General features: G+C 49.3%; 1 protein-coding gene across 1 annotated transcript; it reads left to right on the top strand.

Moving 5' to 3' along the window:
* Positions 1-880: 880 nt before the first annotated feature.
* Positions 881-13,359, top strand: SLC7A4 (solute carrier family 7 member 4). The gene is made up of 5 exons (XM_033135844.1): positions 881-998; positions 5,326-6,379; positions 8,926-9,608; positions 10,720-10,828; positions 12,853-13,359. The coding sequence occupies exons 2-5, from the start codon at positions 5,398-5,400 to the stop codon at positions 13,047-13,049; spliced, it is 1,971 nt and encodes a 656-aa protein (XP_032991735.1). The 5' UTR covers positions 881-998; positions 5,326-5,397; the 3' UTR covers positions 13,050-13,359.
* The last annotated feature ends 769 nt before the right edge of the window (positions 13,360-14,128 follow it).

Genomic DNA, 14,128 nt, shown 5'->3' with positions numbered 1-14,128 from the left:
TTTGCCAAGCGTGTTCTGACCTTTGCCAACCTGGTGCCCTCCAGACATTTTGGACTACAATTCCCATGTGATGGCAGTTGCAGTCACACAAACATCGTGGAGACCAGGTTGGTTGTCAAAGGCTACCCTAAAAGCTGCTTTAAAAGCTATCTTGCCACCTCGGGAGGAAAGGCAATCTACCATCCCACCTCTGGGCTTACCCGAACTCAGCAGGGCTTACTCCTGAGTAGCCATGCCTGAGTCCATTTTGCCAGGACATGTTTAAAGAAATCCATACACCACATACTTCCCATAGGCAGTCTTGACCCTTGGTTACCAGATGTCCCCGTTTTTAGGGACAGTCCCTGGATTTACAAATCAGTCCCCATACAAAATCCATTGAAGATGAAAAGTGTCCCCAGATTCATTGAGAAAAACCTGGTAACCTTAAACATCTCAAGAGGTTAAGGCATAGTGAATTCAATGGGGCTTACTCCCCAGGCAGTGCGATCAGGTTTATAACCAAGAAGGCTGTTTCAAAAACACAGCGTCAAGCCTGGCTCCCCCACCTCCCTTCCCACGCCATTCCCCAGGGGAGCAGGCGAGAGAAAGCTCCACCGGTTGGATTTCTGCCATTTTATCTGCAAACAAGAATCCCCGGGCAAAGTGGCAGCCGCAGGTAGGGAGTTTGTCCTTGGTTTGGGGCTAGAGTGGGATGGGCACCCTTTGCAGAGAGCCCCGCCCTGAGGGATCTGCCCCCCTCCCTTTGCAGAGCACCCCCCCTCCCCAATAATACCTGGCCTGCTTCAGAGCATCTCTTCCCCCCACCTCCTTCCTTTTGAGTCCCATCCGGGCTCGCCTGGGCAGCTGGTATCGGTGGCGGCGGCGGGGGGGGGGCGGATTAAAAGCAACTCCCTCCCTCCTATCCTGGAGAACATAAGGCCGTGACGCAGCGGCGCCGCTGCCGCCGAGCAGGAAAGGCCCTCGCCGGGTGCAGCGAACGGAGCAGCCTCGGGCAGGTGAGCAGCAAACGGGAGAGGGGGGGGGGGACCCGGGACGGCTCTGCAGGGCGATCCCCATCGGGGAAGGTCCCACCTGCTGTCCGGCCGGCGCCAGGTGCGCTTGCATCCGCCACCAGCCTGGCAGGTGAGGAAGAGCAGAGAGGCAGCAGTAGGGCCCGGGACTGGGCGGAGGCTCCAGCAAGGCAGCGCCATCGGCCCGCGTCCGCCTCCGGGAGCCTAACCTCGAGCACCTGCCTCAGGGTGTCTAACCTCGAGCAGCTGTGCCGGGGGGGCCCTTTTGGATCGACTGAGCATCCGCACAGGTGCTTCCACTAACTCAGGCGCTGCTCTGCTTTCGGGAGAGCGGGGAGCTGTCCAGGGTGGGGCAAGTGCTGAGCAGAGGCGGCCTCCTCCTCCTGTCAATAATATTTGGGGGACGGGGACAGGTTTTTTTTCCCCAAAGGGCAAAAAAATGGAAAGGGGGAATCTTGTGGTTCAAATTGGATGGGAGGGTTGTCTTCAATGGGGAAAATAACACTGGGCCAGAGTTCCGTAGTTGTGCATACAGAAGGTTGCAGGTTCAATTCCCAGGTAAAGATGGAGACTCTACCTGAAACCTTGGAGAGCTGCTGCCAGTCAGTGTAGGGAATACTGAGCCGGATGGACCAATGGTCTGACTCGGTCTAAGGTTTCCTGTTTGGCTTCACTTGTGTCTAATTTCATCATCAGTCTTCTTACCCGTTTGCTTTCTTTCCTTCCTTCCTCCCATACCCACAGTTGGTTACCCAAAACGCCCATCTCTGCCATTAACTTCCACCGCCAGGCTTCTCATGAGCCACAACGGAGACGTTTCTGTCCACTGCCCTGAAATTGTGATCCAAAACAAGCCCAGTTTTCCCGGAGGTGTGGCAAGAGTGGTGCATCCGAGCATGTGCAGAGTTCCACTCCTGTCCTGTCAGCCTGAAGAGCTGACGCCCCTTTGCACATCCGAATCAAAGGCAGGGGTTTCTGGGGAAGGAAGCCAAGAACCTGAGGCAGCTCTGAGCTCCAGCATGTTTCTCTCCCATCCCACCCCCCGCCTCCGCCCCCATCCTGTTTAAAAAGGGAGAGCTGCTCACCAGTTCATTAGAGCAAAAGGGGGGCACTGACCCACATACCTGAGCCTGCCCCCTCACCTGCCTGCCTTCTTTGTGCGATTCAATCCAAGGAGTGGCAGCACCTCCTGTCAGCTCCTTCCTCCTTAGTATTTCCTGTTGCCTTTGTAGAACTCAGCAGGGAGAAAGGTGGGGAGAAAACTAGCCTGAGTTGGCTCTGACTGTCATAGGCTCTGGCGCCCCCTACTGTTGGGCTCCCTGCCTTCCGCCCTACCAAGGAGGGAGGGGGAGGAGAGGGACCATTTTAGATCTAGGGTCAAAGTAGATGTGACATAGATTGTGCCCTGCATGTCAGAGGGGTCCCTTAGGAATATGTAACACACACACACACCCTTGACTCAGGGCTAGACTCTTTTGCCATCAAGGCCTTGGACATATTTTCCCAGAGGGTCTTTTTGTGTGTGTGAACATATGCCCAAGTGTGGGGATTTGAGGCAGGAGGCGACCTTTTCAGTGGGGAGGAGGGAATTCACAGCTTGCAGAATACACAGAAAATGAAAAAGAGATATTCAATAGTCAGCTATAAAAAGAGTAAATTTTAAGAGCATTTTAATGTGTATATATACACACTTGCATACACATAATTTATAATCCAATAAATATGCTTGCTTCTCCTGAGAAATAAACACATGTAGTCTAATAAGTGTCAACACTTCCTCCATTGCAGGGGGTTGGACTAGATGACCATTGAGGGTCCCTTCTAACTCTATTTCTGTGATTCCCTAAATGACCCCCCCATGCACATAATTCCCTCATGCCTGCTTTAAAAAAATTTTTTTTTTATTAAGTTTCAACGTTTTTAACATATACAGTCAAAACACAATTTCGTATTTTCTCTTGTCGACTTCCCACCTCTTTTCCATGGAATTGTTGTTTCTCCCCTTCTGCTGCACCCTATCTTCTTCATGCCTGCTTTGTTGATATCCCTGCAGCCCCATCCACCTAAGCTGCTATTGTTGTTGGGATGTGAATAGATGCTAGGAGAGGATATATTTATTAGATTTTTATCCTTCCTTCCTTCCTTCACATGTGTGATTTCAGCAGAGTGCCGCCCCTTTGTAGCTTAAACGGAAGCTTAGATAGTTTTAGCTTTTCAGTTTTAAGTAATCCAGAGTGCTTTAAGGCAGACTGGACTCTCCTGGTATTCCCCCCCCCCCCCGGTCCCTCAAACAATAATCACCCAAACAGTCTCGTAAAATGTAAAATGTAACATTTACTCACTCAGAATACTTGCTGAAGAGTAACAGATTCAGGAGGCTTAAAATGGTGATTCGGTTACAAAGGCCTATTTAAGTTGAGCTCAAAATGTGGTCTGAGCTTTGAGCTCAGACTAAGCAGATGCTCTCACATTGCTGGCATGGTGGGAAAAGATGGAAAGAGATGGAAAAGAGGACATACCTGGGCAGGTAGGCGCATATATAGAAATGCCCTCCCCCGTCAGGTCACTGTGGAGTGTCTCTTGCAGAGTTCTCTCTAGCAAACTTACAGAAAAACACTGTAAGCTTCAGCTCCTATCACATGCCTATCTAGCAAAACATGAGTGGTTGGTTTGACTGCATTTTAAATATCCCACAATAATTGCTGAGGATTCTTCCCTCAGGAAAGAGTTTTCCTTCCCCAGTTACCAAGGGGCAGTCTCCAATCTTCTGGCCCCAATCCCAGGTCAATAGCTTTCTTTGGATGATGACCTTGCCTTTTGTGTCATAAATCTTTTTTAAAAAACAAAAAGCAAAAACAAAACAGTGTGTACAGTGTGTACAGATGTGTCCGTGCTATTCTGCAAGCTTCACAGGAATATAGGAAGCAGTCCTCTACTGAGTCAGAACCGTGGGCCTACCTAGCTTGGCACTGCCTGCACGGACTGGCAGCAGCTTTAGGGAAGTTTCTTTCCCAGCCCTACCCGGAGATGCCATGGGTGACTGAAACTTGCGTGCAAAGCAGATGCTCTGCCACAGAATTATAGCCTTTTAAATACATTTGCCCCTCATCTATGAATAGAGAATTCTTCCATTTTGGACCACAGTGCGTGGAGAGTTATAACCTTCCTGGTTATGCTCAGATGCACAGAAGCGCAGGACAGAAATTCAATCCGATGCTGTTCCCTTGAAAGGAAGGGGAAAAAATACCCAGGGACAAAAATGGAGGCAGTAAAGGGTTAATATCCACCGCCCATGCACTTTCTGCAATTAACATTTGAAGAAGTACAAAAATGAGTGTTCTTTATTGTTTGGAGAATTGCACTGCTGTTTGCACAGTGGCCTTGGCTTCTCATGTACTTGCTTATATTGCTATCACTTTTTGTTGGGTTCTTTCTATGACATGTCTTTTCATTCCTTATGCTGAGTCAGGCCATTGGTCCATCTAGCGCAGTGTTTCTTACTCTGACTGGCAGCTGCTCTCTGGGGTTTCAGTCAGGGAACATTCCAAGCATTACCTGCAGATGCTGCCATTAGGGATTGCTGCCACCCGGGGTCTTCTGCTCGCAAGACAGAGCTCCTGTCACCAAGCTATGGGTCTTCGACCCCGTCCTCTAGGAGTTAAGTTTCTTGGAGGGGGTGTGTGTGAGAGAGAGAGAGATGCATCCTCATATCAAAACACCAAGCCGTGAGTGGAAAGGCTTCCAAGGCAGTGTGCATCCCTAAAAACTGCTAATAGTTCCTTTAAAAAATAAAGTTTAAAAGCCAGTGCAAGACAGGTTGTTACAGAGCTGGTAATGAGAAAAGAAAAAAAGTATTCCACGGTACAGAATATCGGGCAGCACACAAGAGTATCAGTGTGCAGTGGCAGAGGGTCTGTTGTGCTTTTGTTCCTGCACGCTGAAGGCAAGCTATGATTGTAAAAATGAGTTTCCACACTGAAGTCTTATGTGTGCTGGGATCTCTCTCCAATCTCCCCCTTCCCCCGGGGCCTCGCACAACCAGCTTGGAAGAAAAACTTTCCACACAGGAACACTCTAGCCGTTAGCCCATCAAACAGGATATTTTAAAAAGCTAAACCTGTTCTGCAGGAACTTAGGCACAGTGCCCTTGGTTTGCTTCCATTCACAACGGGAGGAAGAGCCCTGGCTCCCAACCTCCACCCCAGATCTCTGCCCCAAGCCACAACCCAGCTGGCTTCTACAGCTGGTCAAGCACAAAGCCCTGGTGAGCACCTTTGATTTCATAACCCTTTCCTCCCTCACTTTTGCCCAGGAGTCGGAGACGCTTCTCCCTTTCCCCTGAACCTTCAAACGGAGGAAACGGCACTCCGTCCTTCGCGGCAAGATGGTGACCCGCCTCCCTCGCTCGGCGGACCTGGCCCGCTTCTGCCAGAAGCTCAACCGGGTCAAGACCCTGGAGGACGACATGATGGAGACGTCCTTCAACCGCTGCCTCACCACCGTCGACTTGGCCCTCCTCGGCATCGGCGCCATGGTGGGCTCTGGCCTCTACGTCCTCACGGGCACAGTGGCCAAGGAGACGGCCGGGCCGGCCATCGTCGTGTCCTTCATCATCGCTGGCATTGCCTCGCTGCTGGCTGCCCTCTGCTATGCTGAGTTTGGCGCTCATGTACCCAAGACAGGCTCTGCTTACATGTTCACCTACGTCTCCGTTGGCGAGATCTGGGCCTTCCTGATTGGGTGGAACGTCATCCTGGAGTACATGATAGGGGGAGCAGCCGTGGCCAGGGCCTGGAGCGGCTACCTGGATGCCATCTTTGACCACCGGATCAAGAACTTCACAGAGACCCACGTGGGCAGCTGGCATATCCCCTTCTTGGCCCATTACCCAGACTTCTTGGCCTTTGGCATCCTCCTTGTGGCAACGGCCTTCATCTCCTTTGGCGCCCGCGTCTCCTCCTGGCTCAACCATGTCTTCTCTGCCATCAGCATGGGGGTCATCCTTTTCATCCTCATCATGGGCTTCATCCTGGCCCGGCCTCAAAACTGGGGGGCTGCCGAAGGGGGGTTCGCCCCATACGGCGTCTCAGGGATCATGGCCGGCTCGGCCACCTGCTTTTACGCCTTCGTGGGCTTTGATGTCATCGCCACGTGCAGCGAGGAGGCCCGCAACCCTCAGAGGGCCATCCCAAGGGCCATCGCCATCTCACTGAGCCTTGCCACGGGAGCCTACATCCTGGTCTCCATGGTGCTGACACTCATGGTGCCCTGGCACTCCTTGAATCCCGACTCGGCGCTGGCCGACGCCTTTTACCAGAGGGGCTATTCCTGGGCTGGCTTCATCGTGGCTGTCGGGTCCATCTGCGGTGAGTCAGAGCTGCATTTCCAGCATGTGGGCTCTTCCTAAACTAGGGATGAGGGAGCTTTCTTTCAGTCTGAGGGCTGCGTTTCCTCTTGTGTGACTTTCCGGGGGCCGCACACCACTGGTGGGCAGGGCCAAAGGCAAAAGTGGGTGGAGGACTGGACAGAACTGTCCCCTGTCCCCAGGAGGCTAGATTTCTGCTCTCTCCATCCACGCCAGCAAGAGGGCTTTGACGCCGTTTTGGGAGACATTCCAACCAGACAAAAGCACTCAAGAAGGGTCCAGAGCAGGGCTGGTGAGGGCTTTGGCCTGGGAGATGGCAGAATCCTGCCACGCCTACAGAATCATGCCCCGTTAAATGGACATGGCTTCCCCCAAAGCATTCTGGGAGCTCTTGTTTGTTAAGGGGACTGAGAATTGTTAGGAGAACCCCTCTTCTTCTTTGGCAATCACTCGTAGCTGAGTAAGATTGTCTTCCACGAACACAGTCTTAGCAGTGAGTCTGTAAGGGACTGTGGAGGCCAATTCTGGATCCACAGTTTCTTCCACAGTGGGGACATAAATTTCTGTGAGGGAGTTGATCACAGTGAGGGTTTGCCAAGCGTGCCTTCCTCTTAGCACATTTCTCCCTTGCGTCTTGAGTTTGAGTGTCTTCAAAGCCCATGACACCTTTGGTAAAGGCTGTTCTCCAATTGAAGCACTCACAGGCAAGTGTTTCCCAATTGTTGGTGTTTATACTGCATTTTTAAGATTTGCCTTGAGGGAATCTTTAAACCTCTTTTATTGACCACCAGCATTACGCTTTCCATTTTTAAGTTGGGAATAGAGTAGTTGCTTTGGAAGACGATAATTAGGCATCTGCACTACATGGCCAGTCCAACGAAGTTGATGTTGAAGAATCATTGCTTCAACACTGGTGGTCTTTGCTTCTTCCAGTACACTGGCATTAGTTATTTTCATTGCCATGATCCTACACTTTGTCGAAGGGAGTAGAGATCATATATTGAACAGATGGGAAGTTCTTTAATCTGAGTAGGCTGAAACAAAGAGTAAGGTTACCGCAGCTTCCATCATAGAACTTCAGTATGCTGAGGAGACCCCCTATTCGCCTCACAGAGCTGCACTCCCAGAGTGGTTTAGCAGCCACTTCCTCTTCCCACAACAACCCTGTGAGGTAAGTTAGGTTGTAAGAAGCAATGACTGGCCCAGTATACCTGAAGAAGAAGCGTCTCCACTCCCATCATTTGGCCCGGACGCTGAGGTCCCACTCCAACAGCCTTCTGGCAGTTCCCCCACTGCAAGGAGTGAAGTGACAGGGGACCAGGCAGAGGGTCTTCTAGGTATGAAACTATGAAACGTTTAGAAGACATCTAAGGCAGTCCTGTATTTTTAATGTTTGATGTTTTATGGTGTTTTAATATTTTGCTGGAAGCTGCCTAGAGTGGCTGGGGCAACCCAGTCAAATAGGCTTATTATTATTATTATTATTATTATTATTATTATTATTATTACACTACCCTATACCCAGAGGTCTCAGGGTGGTTCACAGAACAAAATCAAAATATAAAACAACAAAATATATAATCAAAATAAAAACAACAATTCAATAACCCCCCCCCCAAAAAAAAAACACCACCCACATTTTAAAACGGCATAGGATGTCAATCAAATCAACCAAAGGTCTGGTTAAAAAGGAACCTTTTTGCCTGGCACCTAAAGGTGTATAATGAAGGCGCCAGGCAAACTTCCCTGGGGGGAGCATTCCACAGACAGGGAGCCACTGCAGAGAAGGCCCCGTTCTCGTGTTGCCACACTCCGGACCTCTCAAGGAGGAGGCACATGAAGAAGGGCCTCAGAAAATGATCTCAGGGTCCAGGTTCGTTCATATGGAAAGAGGTGGTCCTTGAGATATTGTGGTCCTGAGCCATTCAAGGCTTTATACATCAAAACCAACACTTTGAATTGGGCCTGGATACTAATTGGTAGCCAGTGCAGTCAGACCAGGATCAGTGTAATATGTTCAAACCGTCTTGCTCCGGTGAGCACCCTGGCCACTGAATTCTCCACTAGCTGAAGTTTCCAAACCGTCTTCAGAGGCAGCCCTACATATAACGCATTGCAGTAATCTAACCTTGAGGTTACCAGAGCATAGACAACAGTAGTTAGGCTATCCCTGTCCAGATAGGAGTGTAGCTGGGCCACCAGCCAAAGCTGATGGAAGGCATTCTGTGCCACTGAGGCCACCTGAACCTTGAGTGACAGCAGATAATAAATAATAGTTGTTGTTGCTGTTGTCTTGGCTCACTGGGTGACCTAACATGATGGCTGCTGTGACCCATGGATGCCTTTTGCCTTTATGGGTCTAAGGTGCTAGCCGGCTACATTAAGGGATGGGATGACTCCTCTGTTTTGGCTTGATCTTCTGCTTTCCCCACTCCACCCCTCCAGGGCTGTCCTGCTCCTCCAGCAAGCTTTAACAGGGACTGCCTGCCTTGTGAGTGGCATCTCTCTGGCTCACCTGCCCTTTCCCTTTCTTCTCTCTCTCTCCAGCCATGAACACCGTCCTCCTCAGCAACCTCTTCTCTCTCCCTCGCATCGTTTATGCCATGGCAGAGGACGGGCTCTTCTTCAAGGTCTTCTCACGTGTCCACCCCCGGACGCAGGTCCCTGTGGTGGCCATTGTGGTCTTTGGCATCCTCATGTCTCTCCTGGCCCTCAGCCTGGACCTGGAGGCTTTGGTCCAGTTCCTGTCCATCGGCACTCTCTTGGCGTACACCTTTGTGGCTGCCAGCGTGATCATTCTGCGCTTCCAGCGGGTCAAGACGGAGGAAGCTTCCAATGCGTCCGCCAGGAGTGAGGCTTCTGCCCCGGCATCCACCGAGAGCATCGGCGCCACGGAACCCAAGGAATACGAATCATTCTCAGATAAGCTCCACCTGGTGGGCAAGGAGATGTCGAAAAGCAGGCGAGAAGGAGGGCAGATGAAGGCCTTTTTTGAACCCTACCTGGGCTTCCTGGCTGACTTCGACCCCGGCGAAGTGGTCACGGTGGCTGTGATCATCCTCATGGTGTCAGCAATCTGCTTATCCTCCATCCTGGTGTTTGGGCAGAACCAGCTCCACCTCCCCACTTGGAGCTATGCCTTGCTGGTCCTCCTTTTCAGCCTGGCCTTTGTGTTCAGTGTGGTCCTCATCAGCATTCATCAGCAGCAGCAAAGCACCCAGACATTCCAGGTAGAGATGGGGGAGAGATTTGACACCGTTTGCATTATTATTATTATTATTATTATTATTATTATTAATTGTATACCGCCCTATACTCATAGATCTCAGGGCGGTTCACAACACAAAGTTGCAATGTACGGAGCACAAAATACATAATCAAAATAATCAAAATTATTAACAATGCTAATATATACGCACTAATAAACAGTACCCTCCCCAACAAAAGCCCCTAGACAAAGCCCACACGTACAAAAATCTAAATTAACATGTAACAGTCAACAACGATTTAAAACAACCCCACTCTCCAAATCGAACAGTATCGTCCATACTCCCAGAGCTGGCACACCGAGCGGGCCTTGCCCAGCAAGCAAAGCAGAGAGCTTAAAAACTCTTCAGATGCTAGGTAACTCCAAGCGGGCATGGTGCAAAAAAAGAGCTTTTAAGCTGCTTGCCTTGCTTAGGTTTAACTTGCTCCATCTTAATTAGCCTGCCTCCAGTTGTATACGGTTGAAATTGCACAAGTTAGATGCAAGGGAGACGTGATTGTATTATACACCAACCGAAACACAGCTTGCTGTCAAAATTCGCACATCTTTGAATTTTGCAATGCTAGTTCTCCAGACAGGAATTGTTGTTGTTGTTGTTGATAACAACAATAATTAAATTTATACCCTGTCCTTTCTCTGAAAGGAGCCCCAGGGAAGCAATCAGTTACGCAGATTAAAAACAAGAACAAAGAATAAAAATTCTAAAACAGTTAAAATGTTCTAAAAACAAGTGCAATTTAAAACATCTAATAGTAGTTAAAAACCAAAAATCTTAGGATTGCCAGGAACAGTATTCTTCAGCCCTCAACAGCTAGATAAACAGGAATGTTTTCAAATTCCTTTTCATCCCACCTCGGGCACCAGCAAACCATGCTATACCACTGGCCACCGGTTATCAATGGACATTCAGAGAACAAGGAGTGCAAAGAGTCTTAAGAGAAAGTTAACCCACCCATGTAAGGGGTGGCATTTGTCCCACCCCGTGTTTTTTCAAGCAGCCCTGCTGGAAAAGACTGCTAAGTGCATCCTCCCGTCTTCCTGCTCTCAATTCCCTGGGTCTTCTTTTTCTTCAGCTCCCTCTGGTGCCACTGACTCCAGCGCTGAGCATTTTCATCAATGTCTACCTCATGCTGAAACTCAACTACATGACCTGGATCCGGTTCTCTGTGTGGCTGATCGCGGGTGAGTTTGGGGATCAGGTGCACACAGATGCACCCAAGAGCGAGGAGAGAAATAGGGAGAAGTAATGTGGAAGGAAAGTGCATATATTGGGGTGAAACGTGCCTTAAAAATGAATATCATTACTGTAATCAGGGGTGCCAACTTGAATAAAATATTGGGGGGCAGGTAAGCCCCACACCACATAATTGATCACATGACATGGCACACACACACACACACACACACACACACACACCATTTGAATGTCAATGCCCATCAACTTTGGGGACCCCGACCCTTTCATTGGAAATTTGTGGGGCTGCCCCCCTCTACTTGGCACCCCTGTAATTAAAGAGGATAGCAGACAAAAATCCATTCCATTGGGGGAAATGGCTTTGAGAACATGTGTACATTAGGAGAAATTCACACCCAAATGCTGATGAATGTTGAGGACTTAAAAAATAAATAAATTGCAGACCACTATGGGAACTGAACTTAAGGCTGGAAAAAGGAAAAACCAGATTTAACAAATATGCCCACCCTAATGTCTAAAGCAGCCTTCCCTAACCTGGGGCCCTCCAGATAGTTTGGACTGCAATTCTCATCACCCTCAGTCAGCAGTTGTATCATGCTACAGCTAATGGGAGTTGTAGTAATTAACAAAAACAATAATCCACACGCACAGTTTAAAAGGCCATAGATTGTTTAATTAGCCAAAGGCCTGGGAGAAGAGGAATGTTTTTGCCGGGCGCCTAAAAATATGTAATGAAGGCGCCAGATGAGCCTCCCTGGCGAGAACATTCCACAAATGGGGAGCCACCACAGAAAAGGCCTGTTCTCGTGTTGCAACCCTCCGGACCTCTCGCAGAAGGAGCACATGAAGAAGGGCCTCAGATGATGATCACAAGGTCTGGGTTGGTTCATCTGGAGATAGGCGGTCCTTGACATATGTATAATGGCAGGTGGAGCTGGATCTAAGCATTGCAACTGGGGGTTAGCCAAAGTAGTGCCCTTCACATGTTATTTGAATTAGCATTTATTAAACTTGTTACACAACATTGCTAGAGTGGACATAGAAGGGGAACTCTAGGTCAGCCAGTTGGAACTTGCTGTTTCTCCTGGGCTGGGATAGACTTCCTCTGTGTAACTGGAGATGGGTGTGGCCTCACCTGGGCAGGTTAACACAAAACCACAAGGGCCAGACTCCATCTTTCTCTTTTGGACCACGCTCTCAAAGAAGCCAGATCGCTAGGATGCTCTCTTGGCTGGAAGCCAAGAGAACACAAAGGAACTGTTTTCCCTTATGGAACAGTCTCCTGAGTAAATGTAACTTTTACTAAGTTTAAGTCTGCCGTCTGGGATCCAATTGTGAACAGATGATTTCTCGTGAGTAAGCGCTTTTATACTTTTATAGAAGACTGTGTAATGTCTTATTTTGAAAGGGATTAATGGGGAAAATACCAGGACATTTATTACAGAGGTTTTAATGAACCTGAGCAAGCTATCCGCTGTGTGTGTGTTTAAAAGGGGAATGAGAACTGTGCTAATTTCTGGGACTTGTAAACACAAGTTGGAATAGGATATCTTAAACAATATATCCTCTCCTGCATACCAAAACATTCCCACACTTTCTCCCTATATAAATACAAAGTGCAAAAAACAAAAAACAAAACAGTAGAATAACAATTTCTCTGCAAAGCATTGAAAATCACGCAACCCCACAAGGAAATCAACACCAGCAAGATAATAAATAACTGAGAACAAATCGGAAATTAGTAACATATAAAGCAGCCCATCGTATTTCACCAAAAGCCTGCAAGTAGAAAAAGCAGAGTCTGCCTTTTTCCTCACCTGCCAGGGAACGGGGGGGGGGGGATGAGAGCCTGTGCCAGCTGTTCTGGGCTAATGGGGAGTTGTAATCCAAACCACCTGGGGAGGGCACGTGGTTGGGGAAAGTTGGTCTTAGATGCATGCCACCATTCTGGGCTCCGGTGCTGGGTTTGGGGGTTAAGGCTGCTGATCTCTCTCTGTGTGTTCGTCTCCAGGTTTGCTGGTTTATTTTGGTTACGGCATCTGGCACAGCAAAGAGAACCTACGGGAGCCCACGGCACACTCGGTCTGTGCCCGCTATGTGGTTTTCCCAAGCAGCAGCCTGGAAGAGACAGTCCAAGCTGTGCAGCCCAGCACTCAGCCCTCTCAGGGATTGGAGGAAATGGCAGGCGAGGAAGAAGCCAAGAGGTGATGTGGAGAGGCCTAACTTGGAGGAGACCCTTCCCTTTGACCACCACCCCCCAGCCCACCCACCACTCTCCAGTGTTTTGGCAGAAAGAAGAGGAGCCCTCATCTGATTCAGCCAGGAAGACCCTGGGAGTGCTATTGAGCAGAGACCCACTGCTTCTGCTTTCCTGCTTGGTCCGTATTTCTGCTCTGGAAAGCTGGACCCATCTTGGCATTGAAAACTGCCCAGTCTGTCCTGCCCTCCAGCTTGGAACCGAGAGCTGATCTGCAGACAGCCCATATCAACCCGCAGCGGTGGGGTGGGGGCTGTCTTTGTACTTTTCCATTATCTACGTGTTCCCCCCTTTTCTTTCCTCCAGGCTCCTGCAACCTTCATTCCAGGTGTCCCATTTACAGTGGTACCCCGCTAGACGAATGCCTCGCAAGACGAAAAACTCGCTAGACGAAGGCATTCGTCTAGCGGAAGGCTGCCCCGCAAGACGAAAAAGTCTATGGGGCTGCCTCGCAAGACGAAAAATTTTCGTCTTTTTTTTTCTTTTTCGTTTTGCGGAGCGCGGCTGTCATTGCCGCTCCGCAAGACGAAAAACCCGCTAGACGAAAATTTTCGCAGAACGAATTATTTTCGTCTAGCGGGGCACCACTGTAGATTATTTTGGGGTGGCTCCTGTTTGATGGGTTAGTAAAAAGGGCAAGATGGGAGGGGCACTGCTGTGCCAGCTTCAGGGGTCGGTTCTCATTCCCAGACCGCTAGGCTAGACTGTGTTTGCTCTGCTTTGACAGAAGGCTGTCTCTTGCCTGCCACAAAATGCACTAGAGTAAATGGCATCTCTGCGTGGAACAAGGCAGTAGGCATTTTCGCACTGTGAGTGCATCTGTCTCTCAATGATGCCTGGTAGAGTGTGTATGCCAGAAAGCATGGACCACAACTGCCATCATCCCCAGCCAGCACAGCCTGATGGTGATGATTGATTGATTGATTGACTGACTGACAACCTGCCTTTCACCCTAAGGTCCCAGGGTGGGTTACAGCATTAAAACACAACATTAAAAGCAATTTCAAACAACTTGCAACCATAACTGTAA

This window comes from Lacerta agilis, chromosome 17 (genome assembly GCF_009819535.1).
Source record: "Lacerta agilis isolate rLacAgi1 chromosome 17, rLacAgi1.pri, whole genome shotgun sequence".
NCBI lineage: Eukaryota > Metazoa > Chordata > Lepidosauria > Squamata > Lacertidae > Lacerta > Lacerta agilis.
This window is presented reverse-complemented; position numbering and strand designations above follow the sequence as displayed.

Coding starts and splice junctions, on each gene's coding strand:
- SLC7A4 (XM_033135844.1), top strand. CDS start 5,398: ATGGTGACCCGCCTCCCTCGCTCGGCGGACCTGGCCCGCTTCTGCCAG. Junction 9,609..10,719: donor AAAGCACCCAGACATTCCAG/GTAGAGATGGGG, acceptor CTTTTTCTTCAG/CTCCCTCTGGTGCCACTGAC. Junction 10,829..12,852: donor CTCTGTGTGGCTGATCGCGG/GTGAGTTTGGGG, acceptor GTTCGTCTCCAG/GTTTGCTGGTTTATTTTGGT.